Consider the following 19,421-nt stretch of genomic DNA (forward strand, 5'->3'; position numbering starts at 1 on the left):
AAGGACAGAGACGCGCAGGCCCTGGAAGTGAGGGCAGGGACGCCGGGTTGGTGCGCACATCCCGGGACGCTGCAGGGTTGAGCAGCACCCAACAGTAACAGAGTTAAAGTGGCCCGAACATCAGTGGAGAACGGGCCGCAATCCCTCTGTTCTGTGACAATGCAGCCTCTGCTGCTCTGACTCTCAGAAGAGGCATAGCCGGCCGCCAGGGAAAGCCGCCAGAGAACAAAAGCCTGGAAATACCGGCTCAGAGAGTGCCCATCCCCATCCTCCCTCGCAGGGGACACGGAGACTCTAACCAAACAGGGTTGCCTGAGTATCGGCACGGCAGGCCCCTCCCCCAGAACACAGAAGGCAGGCTGAAAAATCAAGAAGCCCACAACCCAGGCGCCTGGGTGGTGCAGGCATTGAGCGCCTGTCTCCGGCTTAGGGCGTGATCCCAGCGTTCCGGAAAGGAGTCCCTCATCGGGCTCCTCCGCTGGGAGCCTGCTTCTTCCTCTCTCACTCCCCTGCTTCTGTTTCGTTCTTGCTGACTGTCTGTCTCCCTCTCTCAGATAAGTAAATAAATAAAATCTTTAAAGAAGAAGCCCACATCTCTAAGATCCCTATAAAACAAGGGGCACGGCCTGGGACCCAGTCAATAATTTTGGGCTCTGGAAACCCCGCAACCTCTCTTCATCAGAATGACAAGAAGGAGAAGCCCCCCCCCCCAGCAAAGAAAAGACAGTGAGTCAGTGGCCTCTGCCACAGAAGTAACGGATATGGATGTAACCAAATTATCAGAAATGGAATTCAGAGTAACAATGGTCAAGATAATGAGTAGACTTGAAAAAAGTATTCAGGAAAATATTACTGAGAATATACAATCCCTAAGGGCGGAAATGAGAGTGAATTTGACAGAAATTAAAAATTCTATGAGCCAAATGCAGGCAAAACTAGAGGCTCTGACGGCCAGGGTCACGGAAGCGGAGGAAAGGGTTAGTGAATTGGAGGATGGGTTAATAGAGGAAAAAATAAAAATAGAAGATGGTCTTAAAAAAATCCACGCCCACGAATGTTGGCTACGGGAGATTACTGACTCAACGAAACGATCCAATGTTAGAATCATCGGCATCCCCGAGGGGGTGGAGAAAAACAGAGGTCTAGAAGAGATATTTGAACAAATTGTAGCTGAAAACTTCCCTAATCTAGCAAGGGAAACAAAAATTCGTGTCCAAGAGGCAGAGAGGACCCCTCCCAAGCTCAACCATGACAGACCTACACCACGTCACGTCATAGTGCAATTCGCAAATATGAGATCCAAGGAAACAGTATTGAAAGCGGCCAGGGCAAAGAAATTTCTCACGTACCAAGGCAAAGGCATCAGAATTACATCAGACCTGTCTACACAGACCTGGAATGAGAGAAAGGGTTGGGGGAGCATTTTTAAAGCTCTTTCAGAGAAAAACATGCAGCCAAGGATCCTTTATCCAGCAAGGCTGTCATTCAGAATTGATGGAGAAATAAAGACATTTCAGAATCGACAGTCACTAGCCAATTTCGTAACCACGAAACCAGCCCTACAGGAGGTATTACGGGGGGTTCTATAAAAGTAAAAAGGCCCCAAGAGTGATACAGAACAGAAAGTCACAGCCAATACAAACAAAGACTTTACTGACAACATGGCAGAATTAAAAGCATATCTCTCAGTACTCAGTCTTAATGTTAATGGCTTAAATGCTCCCATTAATGCCACAGGGTTGCAGATTGGATAAAAAGAAATGACCCATCCATTTGCTGTCTACAAGAGACTCATTTCGAACCCAAAGATGCATTCAGACTGAGAGTAAGGGGATGGAGTACCATCTTTCACGCAAATGGACCTCAAAAGAAAGCTGGGGTAGCAATTCTCATATCAGATAAATTGGATTTTAAACTACAGACTATAGTTAGAGATGCAGAAGGGCACTATATTATTCTTAAAGGAAGTATTCAACAAGTGGATATGACAATTATAAATATATATGCCCCCAACAGGGGAGCAGCAAGATACACAAGCCAACTCTTAACCAGAATAAAGAGACATATAGATAAAAATACATTAATAGTAGGGGACCTCAACACTCCACTCTCAGAAATAGACAGAACACCCTGGCAAAAACTAAGCAAAGAATCAAAGGCTTTGAAGGCCATACTCGACGAGTTGGACCTCTTAGATATATATAGAACACTACACCCCAGAACCAAAGAATACTCATTCTATTCTAATGCCCATGGAACATTTTCAAGAATAGACCATGTTCTGGGACACAAAACAGGTCTCAGCCGATACCAAAAGATTGAAATTATCCCCTGCATATTCTCAGACCACAACGCTCTGAAATTGGAACTCAACCACAAGGAAAAATTTGGAAGAAACTCAAACACTTGGAGACTAAGAACCATCCGGCTCAGGAATGACTCGATAAACCAGGAAATCAAAAATCAAATTAAACAATTTATGGAGACCAATGAGAATGAAAATACAACAGTCCAAAACCTATGGGATACTGCAAAGGCAGTCCTAAGGGGGAAATACATAGCCATCCAAGCCTCACTCAAAAGAATAGAAAAATCTAAAATGCAGTTTTTATATTCTCACCTCAAGAAGCTGGAACAGCAACAGAGGGACAGGCCTAATCCACGCACAAGGAAGCAGTTGACCAAAATTAAAGCTGAAATCAATCAAGCAGAAACCAGAAGTACAGTAGAGCAGATCAACAGGACTAGAAGCTGGTTCTTGGAGAGAATCAATAAAATTGACAGACCACTGGCAAGACTTATCCAAAAGAAAAGAGAAAGGACCCAGATTATTAAAATTATGAATGAAAAAGGAGAGGTCACGACGAACACCATTGAAATTGGAAGGATTATTAGAAATTTTTATCAACAGCTATATGCCAATAAACTAAGCAATCTGGAAGAGATGGAATCCTTCCTGGAAACCTATAAACTACCAAGATTGAAAAAGGAAGAAATTGATTTCTTAAACAGGCCAATTAATTATGAAGAAATTGAGTCAGTGATAAACAACCTTCCAAATAACAAAACTCCGGGCCCGGACGGTTTTCCTGGGGAATTCTACCAAACATTCAAAGAAGAAATAATACCTATTCTCCTAAAGCTATTTCAAAAAATAGAAACAGAAGGAAAGCTACCAAACTCATTCTATGAGGCCAATATTACCTTGATCCCCAAACCAGGCAAAGACCCCCTCAAAAAGGAGAATTACAGACCGATTTCCCTAATGAATATGGACGCCAAAATCCTCAACAAGATACTTGCTAATAGAATCCAACAGTTCATTAAAAGGATTATCCACCACGATCAAGTGGGATTCATACCTGGGATGCAAGCGTGGTTCAATATTCGCAAATCAATCAGCGTGATACATCATATCAACAAGAAAAGACTCAAGAACCATATGATCCTCTCAATCGATGCCGAAAAAGCATTTGACAAAATACAGCATCCTTTCCTGATTAAAACCCTTCAGAGTGTAGGAATAGAAGGTACATTTCTCAATCTCATAAAAGCCATCTATGAAAAGCCTACTGCAAATATTATTCTCAATGGGGAAAAGCTGGAAGCCTTTCCCTTAAGATCAGGAACACGACAAGGATGCCCACTCTCGCCACTATTATTCAACATAGTACTAGAAGTCCTTGCAACAGCAATCAGACAACAAAAAGGGATCAAAGGTATTCAAATCGGCAAAGAAGAAGTCAAAATGTCTCTCTTCGCAGACGACATGATACTCTATATGGAAAACCCAAAAGAAGCCACTCCCAAACTATTAGAAGTTATAGAGCAATTCAGTAACGTGGCGGGATACAAAATCAATGCTCAGAAATCAGTTGCATTTCTGTACACGAATAACGAGAACGAAGAAAGAGAAATCAGGGAATCCATCCCATTTACAATAGCACCAAAAACCATACGTTACCTTGGAATTAACTTAACCAGAGACGTAAAGGACCTTTATTCTAGAAACTATAAATCACTCTTAAAAGACATTGAGGAAGACATAAAAAGATGGAAAGATATTCCATGCTCATGGATCGGAAGAATTAACATAGTTAAAATGTCCATGCTACCCAGAGCAATCTACACTTTCAATGCTATCCCGATCAAAATACCGAGAACGTTTTTCAAAGAACTGGAACAAATAGTCCTTAAATTTGTATGGAACCAGAAAAGACCCCGAATCTCCAAGGAACTGTTGAAAAGGAAAAACAAAGCTAGGGGCATCACAATGCCGGATTTCGAGCTGTACTACAAAGCTGTGATCACAAAGACAGCATGGTACTGGCACAAAAACAGACACATAGACCAATGGAACAGAATAGAGAGCCCAGAAATGGACCCTCAGCTCTTTGGGCAACTAATATTTGATAAAGCAGGAAAAAACATCCGGTGGGAAAAAGACAGTCTCTTCAATAAATGGTGCTGGGAAAATTGGACAGCTACATGCAAAAGAATGAAACTTGACCACTATCTCACACCATACACAAAAATAAACTCCAAATGGATGAAAGACCTCGATGTGAGACAGGAATCCATCAAAATTCTAGAGGAGAACATAGGCAGCAACCTCTACGACATCAGCCAAAGCAACCTTTTTCATGATATATCCCCAAAGGCAAGAGAAACAAAAGATAAAATGAATTTATGGGACTTCATCAAGATTAAAAGTTTCTGCACATCCAAGGAAACAGTCAGAAAAACTAAGAGGCAGCCCACGGAATGGGAGAATATATTTGCAAATGACACTACAGATAAAGGACTGGTATCCAAGATCTACAAAGAACTTCTCAAACTCAATCCACGAGAAACAAATAAACAAATCAAAAAATGGGCAGAAGATATGAACAGACACTTTTCCAATGAAGACATACAAATGGCTAACAGACACATGAAAAAATGTTCAAAATCATTAGCCATCAAGGAAATTCAAATCAAAACCACACTGAGATACCACCTTACGCCAGTTAGAATGGCAAAAATAGACAAGGCAAGAAACAACAATTGTTGGAGAGGATGTGGAGAAAGGGGATCCCTCCTACATTGTTGGTGGGAATGCAAGTTGGTACAGCCACTCTGGAAAACCATGTGGAGGTCCCTTAAAAAGTTAAAAATTGAGCTACCCTATGATCCAGCCATTGCACTACTGGGTGTTTACCCCAAAGATACAGACGTAGTGAAGAGAAGGGCCACATGCACCCCAATGTTCATAGCAGCAATGTCCACAATAGCTAAATCGTGGAAGGAGCCGAGATGCCCTGCAACAGATGACTGGATTAAGAAGTTGTGGTCCATATATACAATGGACTATTACTCAGCAATCAGAAAGAATGAGTTCTCAACATTTGCTACAACATGGACGGCACTGGAGGAGATAATGCTTAGTGAAATAAGTCAAGCAGAGAAAGACAACTATCATATGATTTCTCTCATCTATGGAACATAAGAATTAGAATGATCAGTAGGGGAAGAAAGGGATAAAGAAAGGGGGGGTAATCAGAAGGGGGAATGAAACATGAGAGACTATGGACTATGAGAAACAAACTGAGGGCTACAGAGGGGAGGGGGGTGGGGGAATGGGATAGACCGGTGATGGGTAGTAAGGAGGGCACATATTGCATGGTGCACTGGGTGTTATACACAACTAATGAATCATCGAGCCTTACATCGAAAACCGGGGATGTACTGTATGGTGACTAACATAATATAATAAAAAATCATTATTAATAAAAAAAAAAGATATACAAATTGTGAATATTCATAAATGGAATAATATACATTAAAACAAATGTTATCATTACATGCAATGATGTTGTTGAGTCATAAAAACGTTAAATGAAACAAGTGAGGCAAAACTATAGCTAAATTTAGGGATACATCCTTAAGTGGTAAAAGAATAAAAGCAAGGAAGTGAGTACCATACAAGTCAGGATAAAGATTATCTTTTGGGAGAAGGGAGGCAGTTAATAATCAGGAATGGGCCCATAGGAACTCCTAAAGTGTTGGCAATATTCTATTTCTTAATGTGAATGGTGGTTATGTGAATATTTTTGGCTGTTTGTTAAGGTGGTCATTTATATTTTGTGCTCTTTTCTGTATGAATACTGTTGACCCTTGAACAACATGGGTTTGAACTACATGACTCCACTTATACATGGGTTTTTCTTGATAAATACAGTACTATAAACGTATCTTTTTCTTCCTTATGATTTTCTTAATGCTCTTTTCTTAGCTTACTTTATTCTAAGAATAGAGTGTGTAATACTTATAGCACAAACTTTGTGTTAATCAGCTGTTTATCAGTAAGGTTTCTTGTCATCAGTAGGCTATTAGTAGTTTCGTTTTGGGGGAGTCAAAAGTTATGCATATTTTGGGGCATCTGCATGGCTCAGTTGGTTAAGCATCCGAGTTTTGGCTCAAGTCATGGTCTCAGGGTCATAAGATTGGGCTCTGCTCTGCATGGTCTGCTTGAGATTTTCTCTCTCCCTCTGCCCCTCCTGCTGTGCATACACACACACACACACGCGCGCACGCACGCATGCAAGTGCACGCTGTCTTTCTCTCTCTAAAATAAATCTTTTTTAAAAAAGTTATGTAGATCTTTGACTGTGCAGGGGATCAGCACCCCTAAGCCCCATGTCGTTCAAAAATCAACTGTATTTTTTTTTTTGAGAAAAAGTTGTAAAATGGTTGATATGATGATATGGCTGGGCAACGAAGAACAAAAACATACAATCATCTTTACAGGAATATTTCTATAACAAATCAACCTCTCTAACTCAGTGTCTCTTACATGACAGGGTTGTAAAGTGAAGGATCACGTGGTTGCTCTTCACGATCAAGGTGAAGGTGGAGATTTGCCGTCCTGTCCAACTGCTAGAATACTGGACGATCTCTACAAACACAAAGATGTCATTGTTGTGCCTTTTTCTAAGGATACGGTTAGGTGAGGCAGGACGAGGGCGGTGGGGGCAGGGGAACGCTGTGCAGCAGCTTTATTCATGCTTCCCATCTCAGAATCCTCCATTCCCTGGTGCTTCCCCAAATCAATGTCAGTCCCCAGATAGTTTACATTATTTCAGAAAGCTTACTGATATTATATGTTAGCTCTCGTTAAGAGCAAGCAGGTGTTTATTTGATAGGAAAAACACTTCAAAATATTGGAGGTCCAAGGGGAAGAAAAACTAATAAAAGGTGTCTTTGGTGATTGAAAGGTTGGGACCTGCAATTCATTTTTTGAGGGTTTTTCTTTTCCCAACTTATGTAAGCCCTCCTTCAATGCTTGATTGATAGAACTAGAAAAAAGTCTGGTTGAGGTCATCTATGCAGGAATTTGAACTCCTTGAGTTTAATAATTTCTGAGTCACTTCTATCATTTTGCAGTTGCAGCAGGATGTCAGGTTGGGGGGTGGGGGACCCTTTAATGAAGGCCATTCTCACAGAAGTACCAGTCAGCAGCCCATTTCACCACCTGACAAGTGTGATGCTTGGAGTGCCATGGTGCTCCCCGATATGGAGTGTCTTCTGCTAGGGGAATCACTAGATGAATTAAGAAATGTAAATGTTGAGGTGGCATACCTTATACTCAAGAACTGTGTTTCTAAAGAGCGATTTGTAAAATATTTGCAATAAAAAAAGATATCATTTGCATTTAACTTCTTGTGAAATTGAACATTTCTCCATAAAATGTCTTTTTCTTTCAAGTGATTCTGGGGTTGGTACCTGTGATGAAAAGGGTCTAGATTGTGATGTTTTACTGGAGCCAAATACACCATGGGGCCCCAAAAGTGGGGAACTCAATGCTGTGAGTAGCTTGTTTCACTTATTCTTTATTGATATAAACAGTTGATGATATTTAATCTTTGACAGAAATAACTGGTTTAAACTGAAATTGAAATTTTCAGATAATAAGCATTTACTGACTACCTGATCATAACAACAAGGTATTATGCTGAGTAAGTAGGACTCTAAGGGTAATAGGACACATTCCTTGCCCTCAACTAATAACTGGTCAGCTTAAATTTGGGGAAAATATATAACATGGTCTTCAGAGGTTTTATTATGGACAAATAATGATTTGAGAATTGAAGATAGTATGGGATATTTTGTCCTTTCCTAATTCTATAAATTTTTTGGTACGAAATTCTTTTTTTTTTTTTTAATTGTAATCAGGAATGCATTTAGTTCTTGCAAGGTTTCAAGACAAATATTTCTCAGAGGGCTGGATAGCTGTGATTCCTTTGATTCTTGTTCCTGACAACCAGGGAATCTCCAATTGCCTGTGAACTTCCTGGCTTTGTATTGGTTGAGACAGTGTTTACTTGACAAAGTGAAATATTCCATGTAAAATGCATTGTAAACTCGAAATGACTGCAAATATTCGATCATTAACATTCATTTATGAATTATATACAAAATAGCAAATTAGATTTCTTGACTATCCATATATAATCTGGTTCCTCAATTTATAGTAAAATATAAACATTAAAAAGTAATTGAAGGGGCACTTGGATGGCCTAGTCAGTTAAGTATCCAGCTCTTGGTTTCAGCTCAGGTCATGATCTAGGAGTCATGAGATCGAGCCCCGTGTCCTGCTCTGCACAGAGTCTGTTTAAGATTCTCTCTCCCTCTGCTCGTGCTCTCTTTCTGTCTAAAACAAATAAATAAATCTTTTTTAAAAAGTGATTGAAATAGTTCAAAAAATAAGTTGTATTATCTCTACATGTGATTTGCTTATCCTTTGGAAATGACACTGGGAAGTGTTGATTTTCTTTCGTCTTCTTCTTCTTCTTCTTTTTTGTAAACATATACATCTTTCTATAGGCAGCAGATACAAGAAATTTGTAATACATCATTTTCAGCCTGAGTTTTAAGTTATGTTTCAACCTGGAAAGGAGCTATACTTGCAGCTTTTTTCAACTCTTTCTCAGTCTCCACATGAAAATGAGCTACAGTCTGGTTAGATGCAGATTTATTAATCTCTTATTCCTTTATCTTTCTTATAGTTTTTGTCACTGAAAAACTGGACTCTGCAACTGGTAAGTAAGGAACTATATTCCACTTTCATGGATCTCTTTCTTCCATAATTAAAGTTTAGTTTAATAGAATCTTATCAGTATCTTATTTTACAGATTTTAGTTCAATGCAATTATCCTTTTCAGCTTCTGTAATTTTGCACTTACTGAAAGTGCCATTTTTAAAAACAGACATATACTCCATTATCTTGTTGCATACTCCTTAAGTGTCCCTAATGACTTCTAAAAGTCGCTTTTAAGTCACATTAGGACATAGAACAAAGCAACAAATCTATTAAATTCCAGGCATTTGGTTGGTTGGTTGGTTGGTTGGTTGGTTGGTTGGTTGGTTGATTTTTTTTTCTTTTAACTATTTGCCATTACTCTGCCATCTGCTACCAATATTCACAAGAATGGAACTGGAATTTGGATCAGTGATGACAGAAAGCAGGGTGGGTAGGTAGATGCAGGAAGCTGATGAGGCTATGGTTGAATAATCCAGGACCACATTTATCCAGGGAATGTGTACCTGTCCTTGCTTATGAGACTACTTTAATAATGGCAATTACTGTATTTTAATTTAATCTTAATATCAAGGAACATAGATTCAGTTGAGTGTTAGAGGTGCAGTTTGACAAATGCTGAGGACCTAATATGTGCCCATCACTCTGCTAGAATATGTGAAGGAAATAATTTTAAAATGTTTAATGTAATGTGATCCTATCCTAAACAATGAAATTTTTATGTCCATTTCCCAAATGTTGTACGAGGCATTGTCATTTTATCAGATCTTGTTTGGCTCATTTATCCAAAATAAATTTAGGTAAATATGTTTGAAATAATCCATGAGAGGTGTGTTAATACTATGTTTTTTAAAGGGTGTGTGTGTGTGTTTTTTTAATTCAGAAACAACAATCGTTATTTTCAGAAGAAGAAGAATATACCACTGGATCTGAGGTCACTGAAGATGAAGTTGGAGATGAGGAAGAAATATCCAAGAAACAAAGTACTGATTTCTAAGATAAAATCAAGTCTTACTTTTATGAAGGGGTAGCATTCTGAAGGCTTTGATGCAATGGGTGAGGAGTTAGCTTTTTAAGTCTACACGGTAGGCTACAACATGGAAAAAAAATAAGGGAGGCTCCATCAAGATTCCCTAATCCTGGCACTGACACAGAATAATCACAAAGTTATTTAAAAAGTGCAGTATACTGAGAAATAATATTCCACATTTTCATTTCAGGTGTAACTGAAATGGGTTTCTCAAAATGTATGACTTACATCAGTGTGTGCCTGAGATGATTTGAAGTAACACGCAAATGAAGCATTATGCAGTAGTAATCAGAGTATGATTCTTAAAAAATTGAAAACATGATTTTATACAACTAAATAACAAGAATAAACTTGTTTCAAAATTTTTGAACTCTTTAGTGAGACAAATAGCAGGGAAAATTGGTTTAAAGAGCAGTTGAAGACTTGGGTATTTATAGGCATTTGAAAAAGAATATTAAAGAGGATTGCAAGTTAGATTCAAAACTAATTGATGTCCTATAAGTCAGTAAACCCGATCACCTTTGAGGTTATCTTTTCTTCTAAACAGAAATCATTTGCATTTCTATTAGACACAAAAATCTTCAAGTTGACGTAAAACTTCACAGCATCTGGGCCTTCAATGAACAGTAGATAGGAAAGTCAGATACAAGGATATTTTCTTTGAGAATTAAATAATTCTTACATGAGACTTCTAAGCAGTCCTCCAATATGACACTATAAGGACATACAACCCTCCCTTTGTCTTTTTTCCAAGTTTTACATAATTTTTCTTCATGTGTCAAATCCTCTTATTAAAAAACTAGTTCTTTATCAATTATTTTTAAGTTATAATTAGTCAAGGAGAAAAAGCTACTATGCTGTGTGTGATGTTTTTCCCAGTTGATTGAGATAGAATTTATATGTAGCAAAATTCACCCATTTTTAAGTGTACATATTGATGAGTTTTGGCATACAGTTGGGTAACCACCACCAAAATTAAGACCTAAAACATCACTCCAAAAAATTATCTCCTGCCCCTTTACACTCAGTTCCCTTATGCCAATCCCACCCCCAGATAACCACCAATCTGCTGTTGTCACAGTGCTTTACCTTTTCTAAGGTTTCATATAAATGGAATCATGGGTAGTCTTTTGTGTGTGGCTTCTTTCACTTAGTGTGATGTTTTTGAGATTCATCTATATTGTTGTGTATATCAGTAGTTTGTTCCTTTTTATCACACAGTAGTATTCCATTGTATGAATATACCATAATATGTTTATCCATTCACCATTTCATGGACATTTGGGTTGTTCCAGTTCTTGGTTATCATGAATAATGTTGCCATGAACATTTGCATACAAGTCTGTGTGGACATATGTTTTCGTTTTTCTTGGGTAGATACCTAGGAGTGGAATTGCTGGGTCATAGGGTAAGTGTATAAGAAACTGCCATACTCCTTTGCAAAGTGACTGCACCATTTTGCATCTCACCAGCAATGTCTGAGAGTTCCAGTTGCTACACGTTTCTAACAATACTTGATATTATTACTTTTTTTAACTTTAGCCATTCTAGTGGGTATATAGTTCTAGGCATCTTCTCATGTGCTAATTGGCCATTTATATATCTTTTTCATGAAGTGTTTGTTTAAATGATCTTTTGCCTGTTTTGTACAAAGTTGGATTGTTTGCCTTATTGTTGAATTATAAGCATTCTTTATATATATTTTGGATACAAGTCCATATGTTTTGCAAATATTTGTCCCCAGTTTTTGACTTGTCTTTTAATTTTATTAATGATGTCTTTTGAAGAGCCCGTTTTTAATTTCATGAGCTCTAATGTTTTAGTTTTCCTTTTATGTTTCATGTTTTAATAACAGAAATCTTTGCTTACCCCAAGGTCACAAGGATTTTCTGCTGTTTTCTTCTAGAAGTTGTATGATTTTAACTTTTGTATTTAAGTCTATGATCCCTTCCAGGTTTATTTTTGTATATGGTATGAGTTAAGGGTCGAGCTTCCCTTTGTTTTCCTATATGCATAGCTAGTTTTTCCAGAACCATTTGTTGAAAAGAATGTTCTTTCCCCATTGGATTCCCGTGACACTTTTGTTTAAAACCAACTGATCCTTTACATGTGGATCTATTTTTAAACTCTTTGTTCTCTTCTATTGATTGTGTCTCTATTACATCAGTATATCAATACCAGAGTCTTAATTCTTGTAGTTTTTAGCGATTCTTGAAATCTGGTGATGTATGTCCTTCAAAATTGTTCTTTTGTTTTAGATTATTTTGGTATTTCTAGGTGCTTCGCATTTTCTGTACATTTTAGAATAAAGGTCACTATTTCTACAAAAATACTGTTGGAATTTTTATTGGGATTATGTTGAACCCATACATCAATTTGGAGAGAATGACCTTTTTTTTTTTACAATGGCAAGTCTTCCAATCCATGAATATGGAATGTCTCTCTATTTATTTAATTCTTTTATGTCTCTCAACAATGTTTTGTAGTTTCAGTATGCAGATATTGAACATCGTTTGTTAAATTTATTCCTAAGTGCTTTTTTTATGCTGTTATAAATGGAAGTAGGTTTTTAAAAATTGTCAAATTTTTCAGTTGGACAATTTTTCAGTTGTTCCAAATGAGCTTTTTTCTGTGTCCTTGCTAATTTCACTTAATTTTTCTTTGTTTATTAGATTCCTTTCCAGTATGTATGCATTGTATTTCTTTGTCTTGCCTTTTTACACTGGTTAGGACCTCATGTTGAATAGAAGTGGTGAGAACAGACATCCTTACCTTGTTCCTGTCTTAGGGGGAAAGCATTCAGTCTTTATCCATTAAGTATGTAATGTTAGTGGTTGGTTTCTCAGTTTCTCATAAATGACCTTTCTCAGGTTAAAGAAGTTCTTTTCTGTTTCTAATTTGCTGAATTATTATAGTGAATAGGTGTTGAATTTTATCAAATACTTTTTCTCTATCTATTGAGATGATGATCTAGGTTTTCTCCATATATCAATATGATGAATTACATTGGTTTTTCAAGTGTTATACCAGTCTTCTAAGGTAAACTCCACTTGGTTATGAGGTATTTGTCTTTTTATATATTAATGTATTTGAGTTGCTGGTATTTTGTTAAGGGTTGTTTGTGTTTATGAGCGATATTAGTTGTTTATTTTTAGTTGTCTGTGATATCTTCCAAGTTTGGTTACCACGATAATACTGATCTTGTAAAATGAGTTGGACGGTGTTCCACTCACTTCCCTTTCCTGGAAGAACTTGTGTAGTATTTGTATTATTTCTCTCTTAAATATATAATAAAATTCAGCAGTGAAGTCGTCTGGGCCTAGAGTTTTCTTTATGGGAAGGTTTTTATTTTTATTTTTATTTTTATTTTATTTTATTTTATTTATTTATTTATTTATTTATTTATTTCTTTATTTATTTATTTATTTTAAGATTTTATTTATTTGACAGAGAGAGAGAGAGCCAGCAAGAGAGGGAACACAAGCAGGGGGAGTGGGAGAGGAAGAGGCAGGCTCCCAGCGGAGCAGGGAGCCCGATGCGGCACCTGATCCCAGGACCCTGGGATCATGACCTGAGCTGAAGGCAGATGCTTAACCAACTGAGCCACCCAGGTGCCCTATGGGAAGGTTTTTAATTATGATTTTAGTAGCTGTAATATTGTACTATTCAAGTCTTTTATTTCTTCTTGAATCTGTTTGATAACTTGTGTCTTTGAAGGAATTTCTCCATCTTATCCAAGTTGTCAAATTTATTGGCATAAAGTTGCTTATGGTGTTTTCTTATCCTTTTCTGTCTGAAGGATCTGCAGTGATGTTCCTCTTTCATTGATGATATTGGTAATTTGTGTTTTATCACTTTTTTCTTGACCAGTTTAGCTAGAGGTTTATTTTATTGATCTTTTCAAGGAACCAGCTTTTGATTTTATTGACTTTCTCTATGGTTTGTTTTATATTTCACTGGTTTTCACTCATATTTAGTATTTACTTCCTAGTAATTACTTTAGACTTTCCTTTTCTCTCTTTTTTAGCTTCTTAAGGAACTTAAATCATTGGTTTTTTTACTTTTCTTCTTTTCTAATATAAACATTTAAAGCTGTAAGATTTGCTGTCAGCACCACTTTATTTCCTACAGACTTTGCTATGTCTTGTTTTCATTTATATTCAACACAGAATATTTTCTAATTCCCCTTATGGCTTTTTTATTTGCCCCATGTATTATTTAGTAGTATGTTGTTTAATTTCCAAATATTTTCAAACTGTCCAGATATTTTTCAGTTACAGGTTTCTAATTTAATCCCATAATGGTCAGAGAACATACTCAATGTGGTTTCATCCCTTACATTTTATTGACACATGTTCTAGATGTGCATGAAAAGAATATGACTTCTGCTGTTATTGGTAGAGTGGTCTATAAATGTCAAGACAGGTTCGTTTGGTTGTCTGTTACAAATCTTCTATAATCTTGCTTATTTTCTGACTGCTCATTTCTGACTTCTTGTTCCATCGATTAGTAAAAAAGAGTTGAAATCTCTAGCTATAATTAATTTACGTATTTTTCCTTTTAAGTCTACTAGTTTTTGCTTTGTGTACATTAGAGCTTTGTGATTAGGCATGCATTTATAGTGTATGGACGCTTTCATCATTATGATATATTCCTCTTTGTCTACAGTAAAATTGCTTGTCTCGAAGTCTATTTTGTTTGGTGTTAATATAATCACTGTAGATTAGTTTACTATTTGGATGGCATATCTTTTTTGCTATTGTTTTATTTTTAACCTCTTTGTGTTTTCTAATTTAAAGTGTGTGTCTTGTAGGTAGCATGTTGTTGGAAATTGCTTTTTTTATCCAGTTGGACAATCGTCACCTTTTGATTGGAGCATTTATTCTATTTATACTTAATGTGTTTAATGATATGGTTCTATTAGTTCTGCCTTTTGTTTTTTTGTGGGTTTTTTTGTTGTTGTTTTTTAAATTTTAAGTAGGCTCCATGCCCAGAGTGGAACCCAACACGGGGCTTAAACTCATGACCCCAAGATCAAGACCTGAGCTGAGATCAAGAGTGGGATGCTCAACTGACTGAGCCACCCAGGCGCCCCTAGTTCTGCCATTTTGCTGTTTACTTTTTAATTGTCTCAAATGTTTTTGCTTCTCTTATTTTTCCTTTCCTGCTTTTTTTTTGTACTAAGAAAATAATTTTAGTGTATCATTTAAGTTATTTTACTGGCTTTTTAGTTATATTTCTTTACATTTGGTTGTTCTAAGGATTACAACATGATCTTCAACCTATCACAATCTACTTGAAGCTAATAAGAATTACTTGAGGTCAAATATAACCTTAAAATAATATAGTTTCCTCAGCTTCCCCTTCTTTGTACTATTGTTATATATTCATATATATTATATATAATTGTGTTAGGGTTATGATTTTTGCTTTAAACAGTAGTATGTCATTTAAAGAATGTGGGGAACAAAAAAAATATGTATATTTAGTCTTTTATATATATCTACATATTTACTATTTTTTTTATATCTGAGTTATCAGATGTGATGTTAATTTCTTTTATTCTGAAGAACTTTTATTAGTTCCTATAGTGCAGGTATACCAGCAATAAATTCTTTCATTTTCACTTATCTGAAAATGTCTTTATTTCACTTTTTTAAGATTTTATTTTTAAGTAATCTCTACACCCAACCTGGGGCCTGAACCCACAACCCCAAGATCAAGAGTCATATGCTCTGAGCCAGCCAGGCACCCCTCACTTTTGTTTTCTAAGTACAGTTTTCTTCAATATGGAATTCTTGTTTAACAATTATTTTTTTCTTTTAGCAGTTTGTGTTTCATTCCAATATCTTCTGTCCTCTATTATTTCTGATGAGAAGTCAATCATTGATATAATTGTTCCCCTGTATATAATGTGCCCTTTTTATCTTGATTCTTTGAAGATTTTATTTTTTACTTCCTGAAGCCTGACTATGATATGCCTAAGTGTGGTTTCCTTTGTGGCTATCTTACTTGGTCTTTGTTGAGCTTCTTGGATCTGTAAATTAAGGTTTTAAACAAAATTTGGGGAGCTTATAGTCATTATTCCTTTAAGTATTTTTTCTGTCCCTTTCTCTCACTTATCTTCTGGAACTCCAATACATGTATGTTAGACCTTTTGATATTCTCCCATAGGTTTCTGAAGTTTTCTTTTTCTTCATTCTTCTCTTTATTTTTTGGATCGGATAATTTCTAATGCTTAACTTCACATTTCACTGATATATTCTCCTACCATTTCAGACTTTCTCTTGAGCCCATCTACTAAATATTTCAATTATTGTTCTTTTCAGTTCTAGAATTTCCATTTGGTTCTTCTTTTATAGTTTCCATGTCTTTGTTGAGATTTCCTATGTGTTTATTCAATAACACCATTTTCCCTTCCAACATATTTATAATAGTTGTTTTGAAATAATTGTGGGCTAAATCCAGTATATAAGCTCTCTCAGAACCAGTTTCTATTGACAGTTTCTTTTCTGAGTGGGTCATACTTTTCGGTTTCTTCATCTTGTAACTTTTGGTAGATTATCTGTGCAATTCTGAAATCTGTTTTGTTTTCTGAGGATTTTTGGATTTTTTGCTCTAGTAGGCAGTTAACTGGCCTGACCCAAACTGCAAAATCTGTCTCCCTCATGATAATGTAGTGAACGGTGTCTCTGCACAGGTTTTTCTTATCTGGTAACTGCTACTGTTTTAGCCTGACCCCCAGGGTCATACCAGCCTGTGTAGTTTTAGTAGTCAGGCAAGGTTTTGGACAGACTTTATATTCAGATTTGGGGGCTTACCTGCTTAGTGGTTTCCTTGCTTTGTGGGTTCCCCCTAGATTTCTAGTTGTTTTTCCAGTCCCAGGTAAGTCTCCTGGTGTCAGAAGCTTGATCTCTATGCATTTTGGGAAAGCATTTAATCAAAGGCACAAGAAACTCTGATCTCTCACCAAGAACAATTCTGTCTTGCAAGGGTCAACACCCCGACCTAATTCTTGCTTGCCTGTTTAGCTGGATTTCCTTGGGTCTCCCATATGCTTTCATAATTTAAGACTCATTTGAGCAGAGTTTATAGTCACATTTTAGATCTCAAGTCTTTTGTGACTTTCTTCCAAAATTTCCCCCTTAAACTTCCAGCTTCTCTGACTTTGAATTCTGTCTTCTTTGTCCTGGAACTCATAAGGCTGTAATTTTCCTCCCTTGGCTCAAGGTATTGGAAAGTGCCCTCAGGCAGAAAGCCATAAACTCACAGTTCTCACCTTATGCATCTTTTTTTTAAAGTTTTTAATTTTAATTCCAGTATAGTTAACATACAGTGTTAGATTAGTTTCAGGTGTACAATAGAGTGATTCGACAATTCTTTTTTTTTTTTTTTAACATTTTATTTATTTATTTGAGAGGGAGCCTGAGCAGTGGGGGTGAGGCAGAGGGAGAGGGAGAAGCAGACTCTCTGCTCAGCAGGAAGCCTGATATGGGACTCGATCCCAGGATCTGGGATCATGACCTGAGCCAAAGGCAGCCACTTAACTGACTGAGCCACCCAGGCACCCACGATTCAGCAATTCTGTACATTACTCAGTGCTCACCACCGTAAGGTACCCTTTAATCCTCCTCTCCTCTTTCACCCCTCCCACTCACCCACGTCCCCTCCTTATGCATCTTTTAAATGTAAACACTCAACCTTCTACCTCCCTTTGATTTTTTGCCAGTACCTACAGATAATGGTTTATAATATTTTTGTTCTGTTTTTGTCATTGTTTTCTTTGGAAGGAGCTTATCTTCACATTCCATTATCAAATCTCATCCTGTCATGTCTATTAGCAATTTTATAACACTTGTTTACCTCCCATTTTAACTATAAACACATGTCAGGGACTCAGGGCTTGTCAGGGGGCAAATAAACCTATCTAGATTAATACTCTTTTTATTTTATTTTATTTTATTTTATTTTATTTTATTTTATTTATTTATTGAGAGAGAGAGCGCGCGAGCATGAGTGGGGGAGGGGAGACAGAGGAGAAAGTATCTTAAGCAGGCTGCACGCCCATCCCAGCGCCTGACTTGGGGCTGGATCTCAAGACCCTGAGATCAATGACCTGAGCTGAAATCAAGATTCGGACTCTTAACTGACTGAGCCACTTGGGCATCCGTTTTTTTGTTTTTTTGTTTTTAGTATCTTAAAGGTTATCTTCCTTGTAGCACATTTTCCATTTGTGGTAGTAACATAAAGTTTCCCTTTTAAATGATAGAGCAAAAATTGCACAGGTTGTATACAAATACTTGATATTTGGGAAAGTGAGCTAATGTACTGTCCTTATATTCAAACATTGATTTGAGAGAAATGCTTTTCCCCTCCTTCTTTTCTCTTCCTCTCCTTTCTCCTCTACACTGTCAGCCAGAATAAATTCAGAATATTGATTGTAGGAATGCACTTGTCCAGAATACAATTTGTCCCAAATCTGCTTCCTCCCAAGATCATTTCTATCCCATCTCCATTTTTATCCTCATAGCCCCACCTCCTCCCCAAGCAAAAGACGTTTTAAAGATTTTTTTGTGGGTTCACTTATTCCAGTCTCAAAATGTGTTTTTCTGAGTTATAGTTATTTTTATATATATAAAAATTTGGAATTAGGTGATGGCTCCACTATTGAATTAGATTCAGAGAAATATGTATAGTTTTTCCCAACACTTTCGACATCTAGTTTCATTGGGGCTTTGAATTCATTGCCCTGATTTTTTCCCCCAAAGTTTTTTATCAAGTAGAAAGAAGAAAAGTAATTAAAATGAACTCCTGTAAAAACACATTCAGTTTGACTTCTCCATATATGTACTTTTTATTTAGAGGTAATTCATTAGTTTTAAGAAACAATTTTTTTAATGGTTTTATTGTTTTATTGTTTATAAGTAAGTAACAAGTGCATTGGAGAAGTATGTGAGACTAACATTGACTTTCTGTTGTCAGGGAAAAAGGAAAAGCCAAAGAAGTTCACAAAACAACCAAAAAAGCAGATGTCTTCACCCTGTGGTCAGAAGAAAGAAAAGGCATTAGAGAAGGTAGCTCTAAATTATCCATTACTGTTCTAAAGTTCATATTGAGAAATAAGCAGGCAAATATAGCCAAGAAAAATCTGAAGAAGAGTAAAAATATATCACAGTAGAATGCTAGCAGTATAAAAATGAAATTCCATAAAAACTGAGATTAAAGATTTCCAAGATGTATCGATAGGTGAGAAGAGGAAAGTGCTCAACAGTATGTATATTGGCATAGTCTAACATTTCTGTAGCATGCGTA

General features: G+C 36.7%; 1 protein-coding gene across 4 annotated transcripts in view; it reads left to right on the forward strand.

Annotated features, from left to right (window-relative positions):
• SANBR (SANT and BTB domain regulator of CSR) overlaps nucleotides 1-19,421 on the forward strand; it is a 62,848-nt gene that overhangs the window by 37,293 nt on the left and 6,134 nt on the right. For all 4 annotated transcript variants that reach the window (XM_045788045.2, XM_087863427.1, XM_045788046.2 and 1 more), the window contains 5 exons: nucleotides 6,843-6,988; nucleotides 7,747-7,846; nucleotides 9,048-9,080; nucleotides 9,963-10,062; nucleotides 19,092-19,183. In XM_045788045.2, the coding sequence (XP_045644001.2) occupies nucleotides 6,843-6,988; nucleotides 7,747-7,846; nucleotides 9,048-9,080; nucleotides 9,963-10,062; nucleotides 19,092-19,183 (471 nt within the window). The remainder of the gene's footprint in view (nucleotides 1-6,842; nucleotides 6,989-7,746; nucleotides 7,847-9,047; nucleotides 9,081-9,962; nucleotides 10,063-19,091; nucleotides 19,184-19,421) is intronic.

This window comes from Ursus americanus, chromosome 7 (assembly GCF_024610735.1).
Source record: "Ursus americanus isolate L20-20 chromosome 7, mUrsAme1.1.p, whole genome shotgun sequence".
In the NCBI taxonomy this organism is placed as follows: domain Eukaryota; kingdom Metazoa; phylum Chordata; class Mammalia; order Carnivora; family Ursidae; genus Ursus; species Ursus americanus.